Genomic DNA, 27,446 nt, shown 5'->3' on the forward strand with positions numbered 1-27,446 from the left:
ATAGCTCAGTTCAAGGAGGCCAGTTCCTGGGGGGAAGAGCTCAGTCCACACCACAGTTCATCTTCTACAAGCAGACATAAATCTAGACAGAGAGCAAGGCTCTGGAGCTCAGGAGCATGGCACGCTGTGGAGGTAAGGTGCGGGCTATGCTTACATCCCGTCAACATCCCTGCTCAAGAACGGTACTGGCAAGCCACTCCAGTGTCACCTGAAGAAGGACCTTGGGGAGATAACGGTGCACCTATGAGGCAGAAGCCATGAAGCAGCCCCACCCACCCCTACTGTCCCCCAAGCAGAGGGGATGTGCTGGGGAGATCTTAGCTCACCATGGCCCCGAGATACTGCTAGTGATAACTAAGGACATGCCAGCTCTCCATTCCTCCCCACAATCTCTCCATCAAGGTGAAAGGGCCCCATAGAAAGGTGAGGGGAATCCTGAGGGGGCTTCAAAGGGTGTCTGTGTCCCCATAAAAGTCCCAAATAGTCTCTGGGTGAAGTTGCCAGGAGAGAGACTATCGGTGTCTGAGGTTCCCCTGAAGGAGCCAGCATTGGCCCTGGCAGGGTGGCTCGGTTGGTTAGAGAATCTTCTCAGTACACCCAGATTGCTGGTTCAATCCCCAGTGAGGACACATATAGGAATCAACCAATGAATGCCTAAATAAGTGGAACAATGTGTATCTCTCTCTCTTCCTCTCTCTCTAACATTAATAAATTATATAATTGATTTTTTAAAGCCATCCAGATGTACAGAACCAGGCTGTTAGAACTGATGCTGGACACCATGGCTAGAAGAAAAGAGAAGGAAGGGAGGCCAGAGAATCTACCGTGCAAATGCCATACCACCCCCATCCCTGAGAAAGTACCAAACAGCTCAGGGCAGGGGCAAGAAGCCTCCAGAGTGACTGTAAATGAGCAACTTTTTGAGGCCAGGAAAATGTTCTAAAATTGGATTGTGGTGATGGTTGCCCAATTCTATAAGTTTATTAAATCTCATTGAATTACACACTTAACAGGGGTGAATTTTATGGTATATAAATGATACTTCAACAATGCTGTTAATTTAAAAAAAGGAAATCAGTGGGTGTAAAATTCAAATGGAAAATGTGCTGTCACTGTCATATGCAAACCAAAATAGAAATTGCCAGGATGACTGATGTCAGGAGCCAGACAGCTAGGTTGCCTACCCTAAGCCAAGGTCAACCAAACTCTGTTCTAAGAATATAGTGATCTTCCTGCCCATACATAGCCAATGAGTTCATCTATCCCTGATCATATTTAAGGCACCTGGCACAGTGCTGGGCACACATAAGCCATCAGCTGAGTGCTGTTTCACTGACTGCTCAGGGCAGATGGTCGGTGCCAGGCTTGGACACCAGCAGGGCCGAGAAGCAGGAATGTGGCAAGAACCCTGGGTCAACCTGACCGAGCAGCAGAGAGGAGAGGTTTGGAGATCTGACAGCCAGTCAACAAGTCAGGACCAGAGGACAGCTCTGCGGGGCTGGCAGCATCGACCACAGAGTCTGGAGTCTGATTTCCTAGTCCACCAAATCCGTCTGCAATGAGATTCAATTGCCTGGGCTCCTCCCCAGCTCTGCCACGTGGTCATTTAACCTCCATGTGCCTCAGTTTCCTCATCTGTAAAGCAGTGCTATTTTCATGGCACCAAGACTGGGACCAATGGAGGTAACACCCATCAAATACTTGGAAAACTCTCAGTGTTAACAATTATATTATGATTATTCCATAACTCACAAGCCCGAGAAGTGTTAGTGTCTTAGAGAATATGGCTGCTCACGAGGTTGTTTGTTTTTTTCAATCAAACTGAAGCAAAAGAAAAAGCAGGGAGAACTTGGAGGAAAAGGGAGAGAGATGAATCATAAAACTCAAAAAGCAGTTCTTGTTATCAATACTCTATCCTTTTTTTTCCATGATCCAAAATCAGTTTCAGCATCCAGGGCATGCAGGTGATGGATGATCATGGTGTCCTGCTACAGCGAGTCTGCATTCGTCACCCTTGCTGCCTGCTCCCCAGACTGTCCTGATCCTGTAGGAGAGGTTGTCTGTGCCATTCCAGGAAGACGCTGCTGGTGAGGCAGCAGCGCGGGGCTGGTGAGTCACAGGGGAATGAGTGGCAGACAACATCAATTATCCTCACAGTCCCCGCTGCTTCCTGTAAGCGCTGTGAAGGCGGGCACACAGACACACACAGGCACACAAAGGCCAGCTGTCTCCGGTTCTACGTCAAATGCTTGCAAAGGCCCCTGTATGATTAATGGCACTGTATTCTTTTTATTTTACTCATATTTGTATATTCCTGGCAAAGGATAGCACAAAACAATTCCACAAATGACGTAAAGGCATATGGCATAGTTGTTTAGAATCAGAGAGAAAAGGAAGTAGGTAGGAAAATACAGAAGCAACCTAACCTGACACAGGATCCACAGAGCTCCCAGGATGGGTGTGTCTAGGTCACATGTCACACCATCCTACCCTCGTTTCCTGAATTTTAGCTTGGGTAAAAGGCTGAAATGATTGATTGATTGATAGCAATGATTAATGAAAATGATACTATAGCAAACACTCTAGATCTTAAAATATTATACTAAACTAGGGGCCCAGTGCACAAATTCATGCACCTTGAAAGGAACTCTAGGCTGCGAGGCTGCGGTGGGCACAGGGACAGGTCTCAGGGCCGCCAGCTGCTGGTCCCTCCTGCCTTGGCCCCCAGTCCCGTCTGCCAGAAGCCACGCTCCCACCACTGCTGCTCCCACTCGCTGTCAGTGGAGCCCCTCGCACCCACTGATGGTGCAGAGCAATTGGGCCAGTTGCCATCAGTGGGCACCAGAAGCAGCTGCTGCCCCGATCACCCCTCAGGAGCAGGAGGTGGTGAAGCCCTCAGGGACAATTGGGACAACAGCTGCCACTCGTACCCACTGATGGTGCTGAGAGATCAGGACCAGTGCCAAGTGCCGACAGTGGGTGCAAGTAGCAGTTGTTGGCCCCAATTGCTCCTCAGGAGCAGGGTGGGTATATATAATTCAGCCCATCATATGCTAAATATTCTGTATGATTTGCATTTTTAGTTTATATTTCTGAATTGCTAGAAAATTTAAAATAAATTCATGTATTAAATTAGCAATTCATAAAAAAAAACTAATATATTTTTCCTTTTGCCTAAAAATACTTTCAAATAATGTGTTGTGTTTTTTTTTTAAGTGCATCACTATAGGGAAAGCCACAGCAAGGGTGGGCAGCGGAGGGATCACGAGGCTCACCTCTCAGCACCAGACAGCACACTGCAGGGGGTTAGAACTGGGTATTTGACACATGGGCATCTTGGCACCCCACCCCGCCTTGCCAGGCCAGCCTCAGCCAGGCCTCTGGTTCAAGCCATTCTCTAATCTCATCCAGGCCTTTAATAGTCAACATCCTCCTGCTGGCAGGCACAGTATTTCTGTGGGATGACCATGTCCAGGATACAGCCATGAGGGTTGACAAAGCACAATGGCGAAGAAGGGCTTTGGCACCACAGGTGTTTATGAATAGAATTAGAAAGTTGGGCATCAATATATTTGGGCAACATAGTGGCAGGTTTTTCACTATTTTGGTGAATATGGAACTTGCAGTATCACAAAAAGTTACCACTTGTTCCAATCAATGGCACACACACTTTCTGAGCAGCACTTCAAAACATACGAAGAAGTGGAAAATTGGGTCTCTGAATGGTTTGCCTCAAAACAAGAAAAGTTTTATTAGGATGGTGTGCACAAATTACCTGAAAGATGAGGAAATGTGTAGCTAGCGATGGATATTACTTTGAATAAAGCACTTCTGTTTCTCTTGAAATAACTGTGTTTTCTTTGATTACAAAATATGTCATTAACTGGTACACCTAGTAAATCAACCAACTTTTTTCTTTTTGAAAGTGTAGTATTAAAAGATAGCATTTTACAAGTCACTTAAGATGGTTTGGGTTAAAGCCCCAGCCAGCATGGCTCAGTGGTTGGGCATTGACCTAGGAATCAGATCAGTTCGAATCCCGGTGAAGACACATGTGCGGGCTCAATCCCCAGTTTGGGGCATGCAGGAGGCTGCCAATCAATGTTTCTCTCTCCCCCCTTTCCTCTCTCTTCCTCTCCAAAATCAACAAAAATTTATTTAAAAACAAATATTTTTAAAAAGATGGTTTGGGTTAGAGTAATTTTCTGAAGAGATTCTACATACTTAATTTCATATTCTGCTGTGACATCTGACATTCTAGGACTGAAAGAAATTATTTAAAATTTATTAAAATGGAACCAGCCTTTAGTTTTTTCTGAAATGTTTATTCCAAATCAATAAGCTACATATTCACCTGACACTATTTCAAGTCACAATTATCAACATCTCTCCTTTGAAAAACTGAGCCTTCTTTTTCTAAGTACAACTTTTTAAAACCACTGCAAAGCAAACAATTATTCTGAAGCTAAAGTATCAGAAACAAATTCCACCCACTGTTTTAATTTTTGGAGCACAACATCTGATAGAGGTTCCATTTAATGTCTTACATGGTTTTATTTCTTGGCAGCTTTTCCTAACTATGATAAACTATAATGAAGACAGAAGCATTCAAAACAATATATAAAAAACCACTAGTAAAAGTTCAAAACCAAATATCTTCAAATGTAATGTTTGTGATATGACCAAAAACTGTGAGTCCATCCTCAACATGCCCATTGCCCAACAGACCCCTGTTCATGTTTTTTTTTTAGTTTTGTTTTTTTTGTCTTTTGATGCTTACAGTGAGAAACCAAGAAAATAACTAATATGACATATAAAAAACATAGTACCTATATTTTCTTAAAGTCTTGAGTTGAACACATCTTCATCAGTGCAATATTACTTTTAATAATGCTCAAATAACAATAGACAAGAGATACATATGAAAAGACTGTATTACACAAGCAATATTTTTAGCATCACAAATAAGTTGCACATAAGCATAAAAACCTACAAGTCTTAACTCACCTCATTAAGTTCTTATGTAATTTGTTGAGAATACTATTATCTTAAGCATTCTAAGTTTTTTCATTTTTCGAATATAGACAACTTTTGATAGAAAGGATTATTAGTGCTTTTTCAATAAGCTACCCACACACACACACACACACACACACACACACCAGTGCAAGCCATCAAAACAAAGGATCCTAATTTGGAAGTGAAACAGAATTGCTTCCTCATTTCAACAGCTAACTAGAAGACTAAATACTTTGAGGGTAAGCTACCCAAAACAAGTTACCCAGCTGCACTTGCTGCGTTTTCTTCTTTACTATTAAATCAGAACCCTCTATTGCTATTTTGTTCCATGTAGCACCAACCAAACTTCATTTTTATCTAATAAAAAATAAATGAATAGCCCAGCCAGTGTGGCTCAGCAGTTTAGCGTCAACCCATGAACCAGGAGATAAGGGTTAGATTCCAGGTCAGGGCACATACCTGGGTTGCAAGCTCAAACCCCAGTAGGAGGCGAGCAGAAGGCAGCTGACAATGACTCTCATCGTTAACCTCTCTTTCTCTCCCTCTCCTTTACTCTCTGAAATCAATATATATAGATATATATTAATGTATAAAAGAAGACACTGTCAGGCATATATTCACGAAGTCTTATTTTCTTAAAACGTAAGTGTGGGTATATTTATTTCTTTCAAATGCATACAAGACAATAATTACACAGCAACAAAGCTTTTGTTCAACAATGATTTGATTCATAAGCATTTGAAATTTACATAATTTCACATTCATAACCTTACATTTTTTTTAAATACTGTAAGTAAAAAAGACCCCCAAAATAACCAATTCTTATATTTCCTATTTATCCCTCTATACATCCAAACTTTATAAAGTTACAAACGGAACATTATACAGAACATATAAATCATGTTTAAAAACTTGAGGTTTTAAAATCACTGTTCCCCGTATGATTCAGGAGACTCCTCATGCCGACAAGTGCAGTCCTGGGGGTAAAGGAAACTGCAGGAGGGGAAGAAAGAAGAGACAGACACAGGTTTGCTGTCTTAATATTTTACTCGTCCTGCCAGTTAAAAATGGTGATGTCATGAGAAGTAACAGTTTAGGTTTAGTATGAGGAATGGAGTTTGCCTCACAGTTTGAGACGTGCATTTCAAGTATTTTCCTATTTGATCTGAGCTCCCTGCAGCAACCTAATGCCCAAGAGAATAATTATTTCCTTCCATACATTCGCTCAATGTCCGCCTGGTAATGTGTTTTAAGCTCTTTGCGTTTCAGCTTGAAGGCATCTGTCACCAGACCAGTTTCTGGCGTCCACGGTTCAGGGCTCAAACGAATTTTCACTGGAATTTCAAACTTTTCCAGACTTGCTGAGATGGTGTGGGAAAAAATACAAATGCAAAGTCATGAAAATGTACCACTGAAATTCCTATCGAAGAGTCCTGAGCACCCATCAAAATGCATGAACCACCACCCACGAATCTCACTTCCAACCAAGTTATCCCTCAGAAATGCTAGTCTGTCTTCCAGAGTCCCAACCCTGCCCACCAGACCCAATAACCATGTACACCAGCTCCTTACAGTAAGTTTCTTAATCTATATAACCCACTGGGTCTGTGCTGTAAACATAACCCCTGTGATTTGGATTAGGAATGAAGTTGGATGCCTTTTTCACATCACATATAAAAATTAACTCCAAGTGGAGTAAGACCTGAACGTAGGAGTGAAAACTATAAAACACTGGGGGTAGCTTTGTGACCTAGATTAGGCGATAGTTTATCAGATGTGATACCAAACATATAAACAACAGAAGAAAAATTTAAATAAACTGTATCTTATCAAAATTTAGAACTGTTGTGCTTAAAGGATGCCATCAAAAAATTAAAAAACATAAAAAAAAAAAATTTAAAAAAAAAAAAATTAAAAAACAGCCAAAACCGGTTTGGCTCAGTGGTAGAGCGTCGGTCTGTGGACTGAAAGGTCCCAGGTTCGATTCCGGTCAGGGGCATGTACATTGGTTGCGGGCACATCCCCGGTAGGGGGTGTGCTGTTTCTTTCTCATCAACGTTTCTAGCTCTCTATCCCTCTCTCCTCCTCTCTGTAAAAAAATCAATAAAATACATTTTTTTTTAATTAAAAAACAATCAATAGAAGAGGAGAAAATATTTACAACTCACATACCTAATAATGGACTTATAATTAGAATAAATAACTGATAAGACTCAATAATAAAAAGATAAATAACTTCATTTAAAAATGGGCAAAGGAGCTAAATAGACATTTTCCCCAAGAAGCTAAACAATGGCCAACAAGTACATGAAAAGATGCTCCATATCATGAGCCATAAATCAAAATCACAATGAAATACCACTCCACACCCCTAGGATAGCTATCAAAAGGATGGACAATAACAAGTGTTGGCAAGGATGCACTGGAAGCCTCATACAACAATAATGGGAATGTAAAATGGTGCTACCATTTTAGAAAATAATTTGGGAAATAATATTCTATAAAATAGTCTGATAGATTCTCAAAAGGTCCAACAAAGTTAACACAGGCTCAGCAACTCCTAGGTATTTACTCAAGAGAAATAAATGCATCCACACAAAAACTTGTATAAAATGTTCATAGCAGCATTATTCAGAACAGCCCGAAGTGTTCTTTCTATAACTCCCAGTATAGAAAGTGTAGAGAAGAATATCAGACAATTCCCTGGGGGCTGTGGTGGCCAGGACACTGAGCAGGGCCTTGGAAACAGTGAGAAAAACCGAGAAAATGAAGCTGCACGATGAGAACATTCTGAGGCATGTGCATCATGGGATGGATGACCTGTGTGTTGCAGGGTCTGAGAGGGGAACTGAGAAGTCTGTTCTAATAATGGTAGAAAACTGTAATTGGTTTCCTAGGCCTTGTAATATAATAGGATAAATAATTTAAGTGCTCTCATCCCACCTCAGTTCACAGAATCAAAGTAAGAATCACTCACCTGAAATAGCAGCTTCAGACAGCACTCTGAGTACCTCATTTTCCATATCACAGCTGTTGCACAGCTCCTCCCACGTCCCTTTAAGTCCTTTCTTTCGAGCAAGTTCGGTTAGTTCCTTTTGATTTGGCACAACAAATCCAATGACGTAAGAATGGTAACTGAAATAGACAAAGGATAACTTAGCAAGGTCATTGAATGGCACACCATTTAACTGATTATGATTACACTGACATTTTAGTAACCAATCCTTCTCTGCTTTACAGAAAATGCATGAGGCATACCGGGCACTGGCATACTGAGTTCTGCAACAGCCACCTTTTCTATCTGACTCAGCACATCCCAATGCTTTGGCAGAGTTCATTGCTAAATAAACCTTATTTCATGATCATTTTCAAATATACACATGAATAGAGCCATGTATACATTTTAAAAAGAAAATAGCAAATATTAGAAAATTCATCTTTTAAAAAAATCAGTAATTCACATTAACAGGTTAAACAAAAATAAAAGGTAATGTAAATAAGTTTTATCTAAAGAAAGTTGGCAATAAATCAACGCAATGTGATTATGCTGATTTTCATTTGTTGTCATGAGAATTTATGTTGAAAGAGGAACCAGGCCGAGCAGGCGTGGCTCCGTGGTTAAGTGTGAACCTATGAATCAGGAGGTCATGGTTTGATTCTTGGTCAGGTCAGGGCACATGCACAGGTTGCTGGCTCTGTCCCCAGTGGGGCCGTGCTGATCAATGACTGCTTCTCATCATTGATATTTCTATCTCTCTCTCCCTCTCCCTTCCTCTCTGAAATCAATAAAAATATTTTTTTTTTTTAAAGAAAAGAAAGAGGAGCCAAGTTGTCTCCTAAAGGCAGGAACGTCATAACATAGCAACAACAGCAGGAAGAGAAGGGCAATTCTGGTTAATAACACACAAGTAGAACCCAGATCTATTGCTTCATTAACAAAAATAATTAAAGGGCCAAATCATTTATATATAAATGTAATAAATCTAACTGGGGCTGTACCTCAAAAGTCTGTTTCAAAAATGGCTTTTCTGATACCAGAGCTTATTTTTTCATAATCCTATATGATAAAAGCATAATATGCAAATTCACCAAATAGCGGAATGACCGGTCACTGTGGAGCACACTGACCACTAAGAGGCAGACGCTCAATGCAAAAGCTGCCTCCTGGTGGTCAGTGCCTTAGCTAGAAGCTGGCTCACGGCTGACAAGTGCAGCGGCAGTGGCAGGAGCCTCTCCCACCTCTGCTGTAGGTGAACATCCCCCGAGAAGTCCGGACTATAAGAGGTACAGGCTTGGCTGAGGGACAACCCCTCCACCTCAGTCAACGAATCTTGTGCACCAGGCCTCTAGTGTTATCTAATAATAGACAAACATGTAAATTGACCCTATATCTCTGCTACGCTACCAGCCAATCAGGAGTGATATGCAAATAATCAAACGAAGATGGAGGTCAATTTGCAACACAGGCACCAAATTGCGGAGGTGGGGGTGAGGTGCTTGCATCATCACCATGGTGTTCTGCCCCACCCCTGGTCTCTCAGGGTCTCTGGGCAGGGTGGGAAGGCGGGGCTAGGCCAGAGTGAAAAGGCAGTGCCAGCAGCCAGAGAAAGGAAAGCCCATTCTAGCACGAATCTTCGTGCATCGGGCTTCTGGTTATTATACAAACTGCTGTAGTCAGGTTCCTAGGCTGGCCATACAACACTTGGTCATTACATTGGAGAATAATTACAGCATGTACTACTGCCAGAGAAAGTGTAATCAGAACACCAATCTAAAATCCAACACATTTTCACTTTGGTTGCAGGCTCCTCCCTGGCCTGAGCCCTGGTCAGGCTCATGCAGGAGGCAACCAATCAATGTGTTTCTTTCACATCAATGTTTCTCTCTGTCTTTCCCTCTCTATTCCACTATACCACTCTTCCTAAAAATCAATGGAAAAAGTATAAGTAAATAAAATCCAACATATTTTCTGAGAATGCATCTCTAGGATTTTAACTTTAAACTCCCCTTCCCAGCTGCCTCTAAGTCAGTAGTCAGCGAACTGCGGCTCACGAGCCACGGTTTGCCTCTCTGTTGACTAATGAGTTTGCCCACCACTACTCTAAGTCATCATGGGCTTTAACAAAGCCTAAGGAAGAAGCCCTCACCCCTGATCAGGATCCCAAGCAGGCTAACACCCCCAATTCCTTTCTTTACTCCCTTTCCTCTGGGCCGGCTCCGGGAAGCCGCCCTGTGCAGAGGGACAGGTAGCTAGAGGTCCCAAGGCGGCAGGAAGGAGGACTTTCTCTTCTTCACCTCCCGACCACAGAAGACACTGCAGTGAGATATAAAGCAGAAAACAGACACAGAGGAAGATGAAGATGGAAGCATGAAAAGGGAAGAATCGGTGGTGAATGGCTGTAATGAGAAGAGGCTGTTCCCAGAGACAACAGATAAGAAGGAAGAGTTCTTGGTACAATTTTACAAAGAAGACCCAGATACCAAGGAAATGCCAATAGCGCACCAAATGTTCTAAGTAAAAGTTGCATGAATCCTACTCTCTTACCTGTTTGCATATGCACAAATGTTATCTATTAGTGGAAGATTCTTCAAAGCTGCCTCTACTTTCCCAAGAGAAACATATTCTCCTGCCTGGAGTTTTACAAGGTCCTTTTTACGATCTGTGCAAGACAAGGCCGGGAGGGGGATATATGGCATGATAACATTATTAACACCTTTAAGACACATAAATACTGGCCATTCTCTAAGCAGTTTGCTACCAATTAAGTTCATTATAATACTTATGCTAAAAATAAAAGTATGTAATAAAACTAAGTCCTAATTTTGACATTATTATATATATTCTTTTTTTTTTTTTTAATTAGCTTCTAAAGGGCCTCCCCTCATCAGGACTTTGGTCATATTCCACTGAACAGGTATGTTCCTGGTATATATTAATACCAGAGAGGTAAAGAATGTACTCAGTGCCACCTGAACAATCACTCTACCTGGAGAGATTCATGTTGCAAAAACATCTCTCTCCAATGAGCTACGGTAGTGCTGTGTTAAGACTCTCCCACCTGCTGCTTTGGAAAATATTCCTGCCAGGGATACCTGAGCTGAGTCTTGTGGAAAGATTGAGCAACAGTCAAGTGGACCAGTGCGCAGGGAAAAGAGATGTGCCAGCTCAAGATACCTCAGTAGAGAAGGAAGAAACCACCGGAAGTGGAGATGAAAGTGCAGAGGTGAACCAGGCCACATAGCAGGCGAACTGAGCCTCTAGGAGCCACTAACAGGTGTCAGCAGGAAGTGGCCCATTGGGGTCAGCATTTATATGATCACAGAAGGGGCAGCCTAACATACTACCAGGAGAAGAGAAACAAAGAGAATGCTCTTGAGGCCTATGTCAGAAGGTCAATCAATGGGCTGTGGGTTAGATATGGGGAGCTGACTAAGCATCTTCTCCTAGGCCTCCAGTCATGACTGGGCGAGAAATGCCAGTGACTGAGGAAGAGAACCTCAGGGAGGAGCAGGAGAAGGTATCTGTCACCCCATCAAGCTGTCAGGCCTTCCTTTGATCTCACAGGTGAGGCAAGGTCATGTCCTGACAGGAGAGAACATGTCCAATAACTTCTAGACATCAAAGAAGTCACAAAAACAATGTTCCCTATCACAAATCTGACCCTTTAAGGGTTGACTAATAATAAGATATCACTGCTGCTGAACAGGCCATACCAACATTTCATAAATATACATTCTTACATTATTAAGCAGTTCCTCTAAATATACCCACCATGTTCACAAAAAAGTAGGAGACACTCACCAATGATCTTTAAACAACCGTCAGGATCGAACTCCCCAATGTCTCCAGTACAGAGCCACCTCTGCCCGTTTTCATCTTCAAAGAAATCAGCCTTTGTTTTTGCTTCATTTTTGTAGTATCCCATTGTCACATTCGGGCCACCAATAAGAATTTCACCCCTGGGATGTGGTTTATCGGTATTAAAGTATCCACCTAATAAGCAGAATAATTTAGAGTTAATTCAGAATTTTTATCCCTCTATGCGAAAATTTGAAACTGTTAGTTTCTAAACAAGGAAATCTGATTTCAATGCAATTAGAATTTCCCAAAGGAAATAAGGCAGATACTATGAATTAACAAAATTCATCTATGTAAAAAACTGAAGTTTTAGGTATGAAACTCCAGTTGCTTAAACGTAAGTACTTATGCTTTTAAACTACTATTCTGAGGAGAAAATTATTCAAAAATCTAACATCTATTATATAAAATAATTACATCACTACACAGGTAAACTTTAAAAATTCTGTAGAGATTCTTAAATTTCATACTAATAAAAGTAGTAAATCATGCATTTAATAAGAGAATAATAAATTTCTGTATCAAATCAAATTCCTACATATTTACAAGATGTTTTCTTACAGATAATTTCAGAATATTCAAGTTTAAATTTATTAAACGTATTCACTAAAAAATTACATCTCAGCCTTAGAATTTTTATCTTTACTTTCTATAAAAGAAAAAAGAGCATTCAAACAAATCATAAGTAATATTTACATGTTAACAGGATCAAATAAAAACTTTCAAATGGCTGGAGCATCATCCCATAACTAAAAAAAGGTTGCACATACCTAGGTTGTGGGTTCAATCCCTGGTTGGGGTACAACTAATCAATGTTTCTCTCTTTCCTCCGTCCTCTCCCAAAAATCAACTAAGAAACAAAACCTCAGGTGAGGATTTTTTAAAAAGTAATTAATATTTAAGTGCACATAACAACAGATTTTTAGGAAATTACAGTAAAAATTTCCTTCTGATAATTCTGAAGACCTCGTGGAAAAGATGACAAAAGAAAAAATATGTAAAATTTTCTTAAAAATAAAATTTTATTAATTTTTTAAAATATCTTTTGACCATCTACAAAGAGGAAGAAAGATGAACAGAGAGCCAGAAACATCAATGAGAGAGAGAGACATCGATCAGCTATCTCCTGCACACTCCCTACTGAGTATGTGCCCGCAACCAAGGTACATGCCCTTGACCAGAATCAAACCTGGGACTCTTGAGTCTGCAGGCTGACACTCTACCCACTGAGCCAAATCAATTAGGGCTAAATTTTATTAATTTGATTCTATAAAAGTTATGATTATGCCTAACTAACTGACATATTTATTTAGAACATTTTTGACATAATTGTTACTTGTATTTACTAATAATAAGCAAAATAAATAATTACAATTCAGAATCATCTTTGAATCAAGCAAAGTAAATGCACCCATACAGCTGTAGATAAAATATACCTATTAATAAGGGACAAAAATTAGCATTTTGAGTACTTTTATATTCTAAATAAGGAAGAAAATGAAGCACAATACTAATTTTTTAAAATACATTTTTATTTATTTCAGAGAGGATGGGGGAGGGAGAGATAGAAGCACCAATGATGAGAATCATTGACTGGCTGCTTCCTGCACGCCCCACACTGGGAATCAAGCCCACAACCCAGGCATGTGCCCTGACCAAGAATCGAATCATGACCTCTGGGTTCATAGGTTGACACTCAAACACTGAACTATACTGGCTGCCAGGAGCACAATACTAATTTTAAAGTTAATACTATACACATTAATGTTTTGTGGTTAAAATATGTTATTACCTTCCTCCCAGTTCTTTAATTTGATTTCACAGCAAACTAATGGTGCTCCCACTCTGCCGGTATTGTAGTCCCACACTAAAAGACAAATGAAAAAAAGTCTTTGGTTACAGTAGTTAATAAATGGCTTCATTTTTTTAAATTACCAAAAACAATGATTTATCTCAAAGTTTAGCTATCCCCAGAGAATCCTTAAAAGCAGGTCACAAATTGGTGAACCACAGGCTTGGTGGCCCACAGAGTTTTTCTTTTGTTTTGCTTTGTTTTTTAATCTAAGTTGATTCTTGACACTTAAAAAATCAAGACATTTTACATGTAAGGATGCAATCTCCGGGAACAATGGGCCCACATTCCCAGCACATCAGTAATTACAGTCCCCATCAGAGGGCAGGCACACAGCCTGCTCCAGGTCCCCAGCTTCCTCACCTGCCACATTTTTTTTACACCAGGGCCTGTTTCTCTCGTTAAGAAGCTGCCTGGTTCATGATTTTATAGCACCCCATCTTAAGAAATGAAGACCTCAGAAGCCTCCCTACATAGCAGTTATGCCACCACAACCTATTTAAATTCACGCAGTGAGAGTTCAAAAACCAGGCTGGAGATTAAGATGGCTAATTTTCAAGAATTTGGGAAAAGAACCTACCATTTATCAGAAATAAAATGCCAATATTTAATACTTTACAGAGTTTCATTTATAACAAACCGTAACTGATTCAACACACATTCAATGTGAATCTTAAAAAAATTAAGATTCTCAAGAAAAGAAACCATATATGCATGTACTTAAGAGTGCTTGTTTATTTCCCACAAAACAAAAAAAATGTAAAATACAAATAATATAACTGAAAATAGGAAAATACAGGAGTAATGCAAGATAAACCTGGCATATGAAGAGTACACAGAAGTACTTAAGGTAAATAAGAAAAAAATCAGCCCTAGCTGGTTAGGCTCAGTGGATAGAGCATCGGCCTGCGAACTGGAAGGTCCCAGGTTCGAATACGTTCAAAGACACATGCCCAGGTTGTGGGCTCAATCCCCAATGGGGGGCTTGCAGCAGGCAGCTAATCGAAGATTCTCTCTCATCATTGATGTTTCTATCTCTCTCTCCCTCTCCCTTCCTCTCTGAAATCAATAAAAATATATATATTTTTTAAAAATCAGCAGTGAAGAGGTTCAATATCTATCGGTATCCAGAAAATTCAAAGCAGAAACACAGCTTTCTCTAACGGGGGAAGCAAAGTAACTTCCTCCCATAAAACTAAAAGGGATACATGAGGCCCTATGGGGTTCACCTGGGAACCACCTGGGGAGCAAGAGGATCTCCTCAACCACATCATCATGGGAAGGATGAAAACTATATTCTCTTGACCTTTCTCTCTATACTTACACCCTACCCCTACCCCCTCACACCACCCCCCTGCAAGAAACATTTCTGAATTTGAGCCTTAATACACATACCTAAACAACTAGACAAAACACATTAATTTTCTACATTACTTAAGAACTGATGTAATAAATGTACAGAATACAGCCAATGATTTTTAATAAAACTTCTTTTCCAGAATGCTAATCCTATATAATAAAAGGCTAATATGCAAACTGTCCCCTGCAACGAGGGTTTGACCAGGGGGCGAGGCCAGCTGGCAATAGCCCGCAGCCCTCCCCTCGGCCAGCTTGGCCCTCGATAGGCTCTCCTGTCGATTGGGGGTGGAGCTGACCCACCAACTGCCCCTATCCCTGGCTGGCCTTGCCCCGATCGCCCTTCCCCCAACCCCTTTTGGGGGCAGGGCCAGCCTGCCAACCTCCTGTGTCCCCTACCCCCAGCTGGCCTGACCCAATTGGCCAGCTGGCTGAACACCACCAATGCACAAATTCGTGCACTGGGCCTCTAGTTAGTTTATAATATTCCCTAGTTTATAATTTAGCATGAGAAACTCCTCTAGCTGAATTGCTATTAGATATACCTAATACATTCCAACCCTTATGTCAAGTATCATAAAACATGGGCTTTACCACTACAGTGCCAGAAACATACATACCATAAACCCTCTTCTACATATTTGTAGAAAACAACCCATATCCAAAAATGTGAGTCAGAGTACCCAGCCTCTGCTGGACACTCCACTCTGTGGTAGCACTAACCTTCTGTAATTGTTCCAGCCCCAGCAGACTCAGTGAGCCCATAGCCCTGGCCAACGGAACAGCAAAAGCAGATATTCATGAATCGCTGTGTGGTTGCAGAAAGTGGAGCGCCTCCACACAACAAAAGCTGAATATTTCCACCTAGCAAGCTCCGAACTTTCTGGAAAATAAACCTAGAAAAATTAATCAGAGAAATTACAGAATTTTAAAGCTGAATGGAATCCCCCAAATCATTTAGATTTATCTCCCAATTTTGATAGTAAGTGCCTTATCCACGGCCACACACCCAATTCAAGAGATTCTCTTAACCCCCTACTTAAATCTTAAATTTTAAAAGTTCGACTAAATAAAGAAGACATGATCTTTTCTTAAAACTTTTTCAACTAACATTTGAATTCAAAACTGTCAGGTTTAATTTTATATAATAATGGAAAACCCTTGCTAATGGACAGAGCAATTTGTTTTATATTATTCTACACTACACATTATACTAATACTGAATAATCCTATTTTATTTTTAAAATTTAGTATTAAAAGCTAATTATATTTTTTGCTTTAGCTTACTTCATTAGAAATGTCTACATATTTATATACAGCAATCTAACTTTTTTTTAAAAATTCACTAAATCAAGTTCCAATAAGTTTATTTTTAAAAAATATCTGGTAAATTAAAAAAAGAAAATAATTCAAATATTTAATTGAAATGTTTCTGAAAATACACTAATAAAAGATTACTTACAACCTTGGTCAAAAGAAGTGTTTACTGTTGTTGTTTTTTAAGTAACTTTGAAAAAAGCAAAGACCAAGTGGCAATCATCTATACTAATAAAAGAGTAATAGGCAAATTGGTCAGGACGCCTCATACTAATGACTGAACAGCAGGCTGCACAGGGCAATAAGGCCGGCAGGGGGATTAGTGAGGGACAACCTAATGACTGAACAGCAGGCTGCATTGGGCGACCAGGCCAGCAGGGGGGCAGTTGGGGGCAACCAGGCCGGCAGGAAGGACAGTGAGGGGCGACCAAGCCAGCAGGGGAGGCAGTTACGGGCAACCAACTGACGGGGAGGGGCAGTTGGGAGGTCAGTGGGGAGGGGCTGTTGGGGGCAACCAGGCTGGCGGGGGGCAGGGAGTGGGGCATTCAGGGACAATCAGGCAGGCAGGCAGGTGAGTGGTTAGGAGCCAGCTATCCTGGATTGTGAGAGGGATGTCCTACTGCCTGTTTAGGTCCAATCCCTGGGATCAGGCCTAAACTGGCATTTGGACATTCCCTAAGGAGTCCCGGATTGGAGAGGGTGCAGGCTGCAGGCTGCAGGCTGGGCTGAGGTGGACACCCCCTGCCCCCAGCTCTAATTGCCAGCCACGCCTACGGACCCTACCTGTGCACATATTTCGTGCACCAGGCCATTAGTATTCCCATAAAAAATAATCTTGAAAATAATACTTTCATTTCTAAATTCTATAATATTATATAATTAAATTTTACTCTATTAGCACTACAAAACAAAAAATTAATAGATCTGTGGTAAAACGTCATTTAACACTTTAAGCACAAAAAATTAGTCACATTGTTTTGCCATTTTATATTCATACTAAAAGCCCAGTGCCCAAAATTCATGTATGGGGGGGTGGGGGTGTCCCTCAGCCCAGCCTGCATCCTCACCAATCTTGGATCCTTTGAGGGATGTCCAACCGCCTGTTTAGGCCCGATCCCATTGGATCAGGCAGTCAGACATCCTTCTCTCAATCCAGGTCTACTGGCTCCCATCCGCTCACCTGCCTCTGCCTAATTGCCCCTAACTACTTCTGCCTGCCAGCCTGATCACCCCTTAACCACTCCACTGCCAGCCTGATCAATGCCTAACTGCTCCCCAGCTGGCCTGACTGCCCCTAATTGCCCTCCCCTGATGGCTTGGTGCCCCCTAACTGCCCTCCCTGCCAGTCTAGTCACCTCTAACAGTCCACCCTTGTAGGCCTGGTCGCCAACTGCTCTCCCCTGCTGGCCCAGTCACCCCTGCCCTCCCCTGCTGGCCTGGTCACCACTGCCTTCCCCTGCAGGCCTGCCCCCCTCCCAACTACCCTTCCCTTCAGGCCTAGTCCCCCCCAACTGCCCTCCCCTACAGGCCTGCCCCCTCCCAACTGTTCTCACATGTAGGCCTGGTACTCCCACAATTGACCTCCCCTGCTGGCCTGGCCCCTTCCAACTACCCTCCCCTGCAAGCCTAGTCTCCCCCTCCCCCCCCCCCAACTGCTCTCCCCTGCAGGCCTTCCTCCCCCCCCCCCCCCCCAACAGTACTTGCATGCAGGCGTGGTACTCCCACAATTTACCTCCCCTACTGGCCTGGTCTCCCCCAACCTTCTCTGCTGGCCTGGTCACACCTAACTGCCCTCCCTGCTGGCCTGATCACCCACATCTACCCTTTCCTGCAGGCCTGTTCCTCCCCCCCAACTGTCCTCCCTAGAGGCCTGGTCGCCCCCAATTGCCCTCCCCTGCTGGCCTGGTCACTCCTAACTGCCCTCCCCTGCAGGCCTGGTTCCTCCCAACTGCCCACAACTGCCATCCCCTGCCAGCCATCTTTTGGTGGCCATCTTGTGCCACATGAGGGCAGCCATCTTTGAACACATGGGGATGGCCATCTGTGTCTTGGATTGATGGTCAATTTGCATATTACTCTTTTATTAGATAGGATTGAAATAAACTTAAAAACAAAGACAAATAATAAAATAATTCAAATCACATTCGTGTCCATATAAAATATAAGCACATTATTAAATAGAGTAAGTGGAAATTTTTGTCAAATAAAATGGCAATATTTTAATTGCTCATATTCGTATGCAAGATGGAATTTTTCAAGATTCCTTCTTATTTTTTTTAAATATGTTTTTATTTATTTAGGAAAGGAAGGGAGAGGGAGAAAGAGATAAGAAACTTTAATGATAAGGGAGAATATCAATGATCAGCTGCCTCCTATACATCTCACACTTAGGATTCAGCCCACAACAAGGGCATGTGCCCAGGCCAGGAATCAAACTATGACTTCCTAGTTCATAGATCAACGCTCAACCACTGAACCACACCAAAAGTATCGCTCTTACTTTTTAAAATAAATTTATTTCTTACCACTACTTCAATTGACAGGGTTATTGATCTGAACAAAGCAACTCAATGATCCCGAGGGAAAACCTTTCCTTACCTGTCACACAGGGGGGTACTTCGCCCTCTGGAAATCTGCTCCATTTTATAATTATAGGCCAGAATAAACAGATTACGTTGAAAACTACTCATTTCATTTACTTTATTCATGACATTTTTATAGATTCGATCCATGATTTCCTAGACATATAAAAATTAATACAGTTAATGATGTTATCGGGTGCCTTACACATATTAAAAATCTTCACATTAAATTAATAGTTATGTCAATATGGAGATATTTCAAAAGATATATCCCATCAGGAACACATTTTTAAGATATGGCCAAAATTAGTTTAAAAATGAGATTTCTGTGAAAGTAACTTTTAATAGCAAACATTTAAGTAGATGTTCATTAGTAGTAAAAAGAGAAAAGGCATTTGGGCAGCAATATATCATTACTGATTTTTTATATTGCTTTTTTTCATCTCATTTATTCTCAACTAAAAACTGAACTCATTAAGTAAATAAACAACTATATGAAATGATTTTAGTTAAAGAATACATTCTTTGCTCTCAAGAGGACCGTGGGTCATTTTGGCTGGTTTTGTCTTCCAATGCTGCACCCAGGAAATTTTCCTTGTCTGCGCTATATTTTGCTTGCTAGGCCTATTACTACTATGAAATATGCTTTAATGACTTTAAATAGTTTTTCCTCTACAATTTCAAATTATATTGAATTTTTACATGAACTGAAAATTTAATGCAAGATAGTACTAAGAAAACAATATCCTTAAGAAATTCCAAAATCGCCGGTCATTTGTTTGATTTTGGAATAACTATGTAATTATACTTAGACATAAGCATTCAGATATCTGATCATAATTCCCAACACTTTTAAACAAAATCAGAAAGCCACATAAGACTTACATACAGAGAGAAAAATCATTGTGTCTCAATTTCATTAACCTTATTTTCAGGCCCCTCCCATTCAAAGTGGCACCAACTTCTCAGCCATTTTTTTTTGGTGTCTAGGCCAGACTTTCCTGAGGACCCAAGAGGTAATTACACTACTTGCTTAAAAGGAGGTGATCTTAACTCTTCTCTCCTATCTCCTATCTCCTGCTGAGCTTCAGGTTTCTACAAATAGCAAACAAACCTTATTAAAAGAATTTGAACAAGAAGCTATCTAGAGAAAGGCACTGATATGATAATAAAGACGGACTATATCTATAGAGCTTCAAGTAATACAAAAAATCAATGAGGGTAAACCCTACATGACCTCCTCAGCCACAGTATCTTTCCCACTGGCATTTATGTCTGTACCTGGTGACACTTCTTGAGAACTCAATACTAATTAGTGGTCAGTTCTTACCGGAACGGCTGCCATCAGTGTTGGCTTCAAGATGGACGTATCCCCTTTGCTTCCTTTTTTTATTTTTGAAGACTATAGAGAGAGAAAATGATTTATATGTAGTAATTCTTATTTTAAAATTCAATGAAATACTTAGATTAAAAACATATTATAAATTCATCATTTTAACTTACTTATAATCTAAAAAGCAAGTGCTTATTTAAAATGAATTGTCATCTTCACAATATAGTGCCAAACTGTCGGGGACAATGTGTTAAAAATGACTGATATTTTTGTATCTCAAGTCACAGACACTTAATTTACCTGATCTGCTAACGTTTGTGGCGAAGAGTAACCAATGCGACACCCGTGAGAAAGACAGACAAGCTCCGCACTCAATTCTAACACGTGGGCCAGAGGCAAATAGCCAATGTAAACATCTTCCTCTCTGAAAGAAAAGGGAGATGGAAGAAGAAACGGTCAGGTGCGCTCTCTCTGAAAGGGACCTCAGTGGGAGCAAGCTGGAGAAGGCACATGGGAAGGCCCTCAGGGCATCAATTTGACTCTACATGTGGTGTTGTGTGAGAGGAGAGCCAGGGAGGCTTACTGTAACAGACATAAACACTGGCTTCCCCGCATTTCCTCGCTAAGACATACCCCAGGCGTGGAATCCTTTCTGCCATCCCCGTGATGCCAGCAATGATGTTGCTATGGGAGATCATGACCCCCTTGGGAAGTCCTGTGGACCCGCTTGTGTACATGATTACTGCAATATCTGAGGGTGCCGGTGCGCTCTGAGGTTTGTTTTCTGTATCGGAGAAAAACACATACACAAGACACTTCTAAGAAATCTAGCCAAAACACTGATTCCCCCCCCCCATAATAATGTGTTTATTAACTCAATTCAACAATTATTCATTGTAATCTCACAGATCAAGTCCCGGCATGTAAGAAACATATAGTCTGTTGGTATAGACTAACATATAAATCTATCATATAATAAAAGCTGTGAAGAAAAATAAAGCAAGAGAAGTAAAGTCATTTAGATTAAAAAAAAAAAAGTCAGGAGAGGCCTTTCTGGGATTAATATTTTAGTAAAGACCTGAAGAAAGAGAAAGAGCTGGAACCGGTTTGGCTCAGTGGATAGACATCAGCCTGCGGACTGAAAGGTCCCAGGTTCGATTCTGGTCAAGAGCATGTACCTTGGTTGTGGGCACATCCCCAGTAAGAGGTGTGCAGGAGGCAGAAGATCGATGTTTCTAACTTTCTATCCCTCTCCCTTCCTCTCTGAAAAATCATAAAATGTATGTTAAAATGTTTTAAAAAAATAATAAAACGTTAAAAAAAAAAAAAGTGAGAAAGAGCCAGGAAAACCGTGAGAGTGGGAGATTGTTTCAAGTAGAAAATAAGCAGGTACAAAGGCCCCGAGATACGAATGTACTTGGCATAATAAGTACAGAGCAGTAGGAAGTGTGGTGGGGAGGAACGAGCAAGAGAAAAGTAGCAGGAAGGAAGGGAAGCGGCAGCCGGGCCGAGCCTTCACGGCTACGCTAGGACTTGGGATTTCACTTGGGGGGAAAGCAATGTTGCTTTGTCATCATCCTGGACAAGGATCGCTTTAGCTGCTATGTGGCTAACTTAAGAAAGGCAAGGAAGGAGGTAGGAACATAAAAGGCTATTCCATATATGAAACTAAAAATTAGGGTTGGGAGAACAAGGGTACCTAGACATTTGCTAAAAATGTTCTCTGCTTCGCAGTGGTAAGTTAACTTGGCTACACTCAGAATTCTGGATTAAGGACAATGTCCTCCATTTGACAAATCTAAGGACAGCAGCCAACATCCTACAGAGGTGACAGGGTAGACCAAGAGAAGTGGATTGTGGGTGCCTTAGTTAATGATCTGTGGAATTCCTAAGTAAGCAGGGGGAAAATTTCAACATGTTCCCAAGTGAACCCTTCCTCTCTTGCCTGCAGACACATTTTTCAACAATTGTTCTCATTCAGGTCCTCACTCCCTAATCTACATCCACATCTTCATCCCACTTCTTGGAACTTCCTCTCTGAGGTGACATCTGCTAAGGCAATGGTCCCCTTGACACCTATTTGAGAGAAGGAAATCCTGGAGTCACTGTGCCTAGGTGTGCTAGTTGGAGGATAAAAAGATGTCCCCTCTGGAAGAGGTACAGTTGGAACAGAGTAAAAGGAGGGATCTGGGTTTAGCAATCTTTTAATACTCACAAATAATTGTTCCACAGAGGTCACGTTTAATGCATTATTTATAAAACTAACTTTAAACCATCTAAAATTACCAGAAAAAGGAAACGGAAAAATTATACAAAGTAAAACGTGTTTAAAACTAAATTCAAATAAATATTATTTTTAGAACTAGATTACTGCTTGCATTTTCCCTTACACCTTTCTTGAAAGAATAGATGGAAGTATACCCAGAGTGATCTTAATCCCAGAGAAACCATCTAGAAATTATTCTGGAAAGCGGGGTCCCTGCAGAGCACACAGACGGGACAGGAGCTGCGACATACCCGTGCTCGTCTTGGCTCCCAGAGCCTGCACTGCGGCCATGGTGTGCACGATGACGCCCTTGGGGAACTCGGACCAGGTAGGCGGCTTACCATCGACAGTGATGATGTGCCGCAGGCGTGGAGCTAAAGAAACTATATCCTGGAAACACACAAGTATTCACCATGTTCATTATTCTTCATGAAGTATTAGCTTAGCAAGTGGTCCAGATCACAAGGAAAGCAGTTTACCATATTCAATGAATTATTAACTTCTTGCCTCAAAATACAGGGGGGTAGTAGGAATACCCCTTTTTCAGGTGGAGAAATATTGGTCTGAAATTTAAATCACTATTCTTGAGCACCAGATTTACTGGTATCTCTGCTCTTTGGTAAAACCCTGATTGACAAAGTTACTTCCTCACAAAACAGGCAGGTAAACACAGGCAGCCTAAGCTGCAGGGGAGCCAATCCCCTTATGTAATAAGAGGCTAACAGATGCAGAGGAAGGGGAAAGAATGGCACTCACTTATAAACTTGCATATTTTTTTAATCAGAAATTATTTTTTAATGGGGAGTTATCTAGAAATTAAACCCATTTTTCCTGTACTTTTAATAAAGTCTCTCTTTTCCCTTTAAAAAACTCTCAAAACTCATAATAACTCAATGCTTCAGAAATAAAATTATCAGTTTAAAAATAGTACTTCAAAATTAAAATTTAATTAAAAATAAACTAGAAAATAGATGAGCACAATAAAGAAAAGGTTTATAAACTCCACCTTAGATATGGGAATATTAAAAAATTTTTAACTCTCTTGCACTAGTTATAAGTATATATGAAATCCACTTGTTCTTTACTAAAGGAATAAAATTATATTCCTGTAAGTTTATAAAGATAATAAGGATTTTAAAGATCATAAAAGAACTAAACATCAACAATAGAGCTCATGACACTGAAAATTCAAAAGTATCGGGCAAATATTAAAACAACTCCAGTCCTCACCTTCAACTTTGTTTGCAAGAGTTCTTTACTAGTAATGATGTTGGTCACCTCTGTTTCATTTAGTCCATGAACAATTGCTGGACCTCCTAGTGTCGCATACAATGTAACAACTATAGGGAAAAGAAGGGCAAGTCAATACATGAACATTTCAAGGGTATACTAAACGTAGGTAAAGCCTTTGAAAGTGTACATAAATCAGAAGGGAGCATACTGAACCCTCCATCATTAGGTCCATAGTTTATTATCTAACCGTAATGTTTTCCAAAATTCTTAGTATGCTAATTAACATTATGCCTACTTAGCCTATCCTAATTTCCCCCAAAGTTTTCAATATTTTAAAATTTAAGACTATTTAGTTTTATTTTGTTTCACCTATAGATGTTACTATGGGACTGTGATATTGGGAAGTAATCATATCTGACTTGTAAAATGTCAAATCTCAGATGTTAACTACTTGGTACTAAAATATGAAAAAAATATATATACCAATTAAGATAACATACTGTCAGATTTAACTTATTACATGTTACAGTAATAGCATGAACAAGTGTCAGTACTGCTTATCCCAAAGCAGAAAAATCTAAAGAAAAACATTCTTTAAAATATTGAAATTAAATAATATGGTGGATTTTTCATTACTTTCTGCTTACCCGTATTTTCCAGCGTATAAGACGACCTTTGAAACGAAAAAAAGTCAACCGAAAATCGGGGGCAAAAGACCAAAATTGCACAAAAATTACCTGCAGATCTTGACGGCAAAGTAAGTCTTTTCTTTAAAGTGGGGGGTAGTCTTATACAGCGAATATAGGCCTAAACCTATGTTTTAACTGTAAAATTAGAGGGTCGTCTTATACGCCGGAAAATACGGTAACTCAATAAAGACTTAATGTGACTTCAAGAAATGATTATTTTCAAGCTTCTCAAAAGAAACACTTTATAAACCTAAACCTGTGAAAATAAAAAGGTGTAACAATTTAAAAAGGAAAAAATAGTGAAGGCCTTTATAGTAAGAAATCTAGTAAAAGTACCTTTTCTGTTTTATCTACAACAGGGGGGTGAGGAATCTTTTTCCTTCCAGGGGCCATTTGGATAGTTTTAACATCATTCTCAGGGCCATACAAAATTATCAACTTAAAAATTAGTCTGCTATATTTGTTTAGCCATTTAATTAACTCACCCCTAATACCTTGGCAGGACCAGACCAAATGATTTCTCAGGCCTGATATGGCCAGCAGGCCAGACATTCCCCAATCCTGATCTAAAGGATAAGATGATGTCCATACTTAATATCACATTTTGGCACCAAGAACTCTCACTTAAGCTTCCAAGACTACCTCACAGACTGAGGCATCATGAATACTACTCAAACACAATATAAAAATTATCTATTGTTTAGCCTAGCACCTGGATTTGAGCATAGTAAGTAAAGGGAAACTTCTACCTCTGATAGAAGTGGCCTAACAAAATGATGCCCCCTTCAAAGGGGAAATCTTGAGATGATAGCAGTGTATAGGCATGGCTCATTATACCCAGACAGTCCCCTATTAGTAGATTCAAGTCCACTTACTATAGTGACTGCACCAATTATTCCACAACTAGTTCCTTTTCCCAAAAATAGAACAGTAATTTTAGTAACAAATTCTCCACCGACTGAATGCAAGGTGAAAAATAACATCAAAATTTTACTCGTATGAGTGAAATATTTATAATAAAAGTCAGTATATCTCTCCCACAATAATGTAGGTCCACTCTTCCAGAAGACAAGAAAAAGAAAGCCCACGTACGCTGAAAGTTATACATAAAGCACGCCTGTGCAGCAATCATCCACTCGGCCCTGGTTTCACAGAAGATAGCAATGTTGGTCTTTGGTTTCTGACCCAACACCTGTAAGCCATTTCCAAAATTCAAAGCTCTAATGTAGACATCTTCATAGGAGAGCCAATTATAGTGTCCAAGAATAACCTGGTAAAACAAACAAAAACCATACAAATAGCTTTCAATATAACCAAAACATTAGTTTCTAGAAAGCCAGGATGTGTTCCAAATTTTGACAAGTCAGAAAGTTATGCTTGCATGTAATTAAGCTATTTTTTAACAAAAAGTTTCAAGTGAAAAATCTGTTTTGAAAATTAGCTATTTTGTGATATCTTCTATAACAATTCAAATTTTTTTTTAAATATATTTTATTGATTTTGTACAGAGAGGAAGGGAGAGAGATAGAGAGAAACATCAATGAGAGAGAGTCATCGATCAGCTGCCTCTTGCATACCCCCTACTGCGGATATGCCCGCAACCAAGGTACATGCCCTTGACCGGAATCGAACCCGGGACCTTTCAGTCCCCAAGCCGACGCTCTATCCATTGAGCCAAACCGGTTTTGGCAACAATTCAAATTTTATGCTAAATCTTTAACTATTTTTTTGTGGGGAGGTGGTGGTGTTTTTTGTTTTCAAAAATATTCAGGGTTTGACAGGATCTTAAACTCACATTTGTGGCTCAAGGGTCATATACTAATAATTCACTTATAGATTTTATTTACTTAAAGGATTTGGCTAATAATTTAAAATTTAGCCTAGTATCAAACATTACTGACACCAAAATTTTACTTTCTCTTTACTTATGAATTCCTGGATTCAATATCAGATGGTAAAATACAATACACAAAAAGAAAACTGGCCAGACCCAGGCTAAGAAAAATGTTTATGATGGTTCAATTTGAATGGCTGTATTTGACACTGGATAAGCGAAGTGAACAGGTTTGGACCAGAATGCTCACTGGCACTGCCAGACATTCAATATTTCATCTGTGCTTTCCAGAAGTTCAGGTAACATTGAGCCTACATTAGTTACAATCTCCTTTTAAATCTAGTTTTTATCTTTAGGTTAGATCACACTATAAATCCCCAACTACATGCAAACTGATTTAAATTAAAAGCTCCTTTCACTGCAAAAAATATAGTTCTCAAATATGGCTTTGTCATCAATATGTCACACACCTGAAAACCATCAAACCATATTCATTTTCAAAAATGCATACAACATTTAAAGAGATTTTCATAAATAAGATGGAGATAAAAATTGAAAAAGGATAAATGCTGCCCTCTAGTGTCCTATTCCATAATAAACTTAAGAAATCGTTATTTTGATGGATAACACACTGTGTTTAAAATACTTATGTAATGTTAGTGGTCCCAAACTCTCACCTTGCTCTTCACCCCCACAACATGTGCAGCATGGGGAGCTCCAAAACTTCAAAAGGAGCTCTGTGGGGGTGAAAAGACAGATGAGATTGGGCCAAAACATGCAGGAACTGGATTGCAATTAAGAATTTTACACTCTAAAGATAAGCATGAGCTACCTCCTAGCTACTCCCAGATTCAAGAATCTAAATGTCTAGTGTTTAAGTGTCAGAGAATATATATATTCCAAAAAGGCATCCTGTATAATAAAAGCCTAATATGCTAAGTGTCCAGTTATCCCTTCAACCAATCAAAGCATAATATGCTAATGATATGCTAAGGCCACTCAACCGCACGCTATGACGTGCACTGACCACCAGGGGGCAGACAGTAAATGGGTAGAGCAGTTGCTCTGATCAACAGGGAGCAGATACTCCAACCGGTAGGTTAGCT

The 27,446-nt window shown here is 40.2% G+C and overlaps 1 protein-coding gene across 2 annotated transcripts in view; it reads right to left on the minus strand.

Annotated features, from left to right (window-relative positions):
* Positions 1–4,867: 4,867 nt before the first annotated feature.
* The window catches only part of ACSL3 (acyl-CoA synthetase long chain family member 3), a 44,786-nt gene continuing 22,207 nt past the window's right edge, over positions 4,868–27,446 (minus strand). For both annotated transcript variants that reach the window (XM_084891391.1, XM_084891392.1), the window contains 13 exons: positions 25,599–25,776; positions 23,815–23,924; positions 22,836–22,974; positions 20,952–21,102; positions 20,619–20,742; positions 20,316–20,387; positions 19,002–19,141; positions 15,810–15,982; positions 13,671–13,745; positions 11,822–12,013; positions 10,565–10,679; positions 7,997–8,154; positions 4,868–6,380 (listed from right to left, as the gene is read on the minus strand). In XM_084891391.1, the coding sequence (XP_084747517.1) occupies positions 6,223–6,380; positions 7,997–8,154; positions 10,565–10,679; positions 11,822–12,013; positions 13,671–13,745; positions 15,810–15,982; positions 19,002–19,141; positions 20,316–20,387; positions 20,619–20,742; positions 20,952–21,102; positions 22,836–22,974; positions 23,815–23,924; positions 25,599–25,776 (1,785 nt within the window). In that variant the 3' untranslated portion in view covers positions 4,868–6,222. The remainder of the gene's footprint in view (positions 6,381–7,996; positions 8,155–10,564; positions 10,680–11,821; positions 12,014–13,670; positions 13,746–15,809; positions 15,983–19,001; positions 19,142–20,315; positions 20,388–20,618; positions 20,743–20,951; positions 21,103–22,835; positions 22,975–23,814; positions 23,925–25,598; positions 25,777–27,446) is intronic.

The sequence above is a fragment of the Pipistrellus hanaki genome (assembly GCF_964339955.1).
Source record: "Pipistrellus hanaki genome assembly, chromosome: 8".
Lineage (NCBI taxonomy): Eukaryota > Metazoa > Chordata > Mammalia > Chiroptera > Vespertilionidae > Pipistrellus > Pipistrellus hanaki.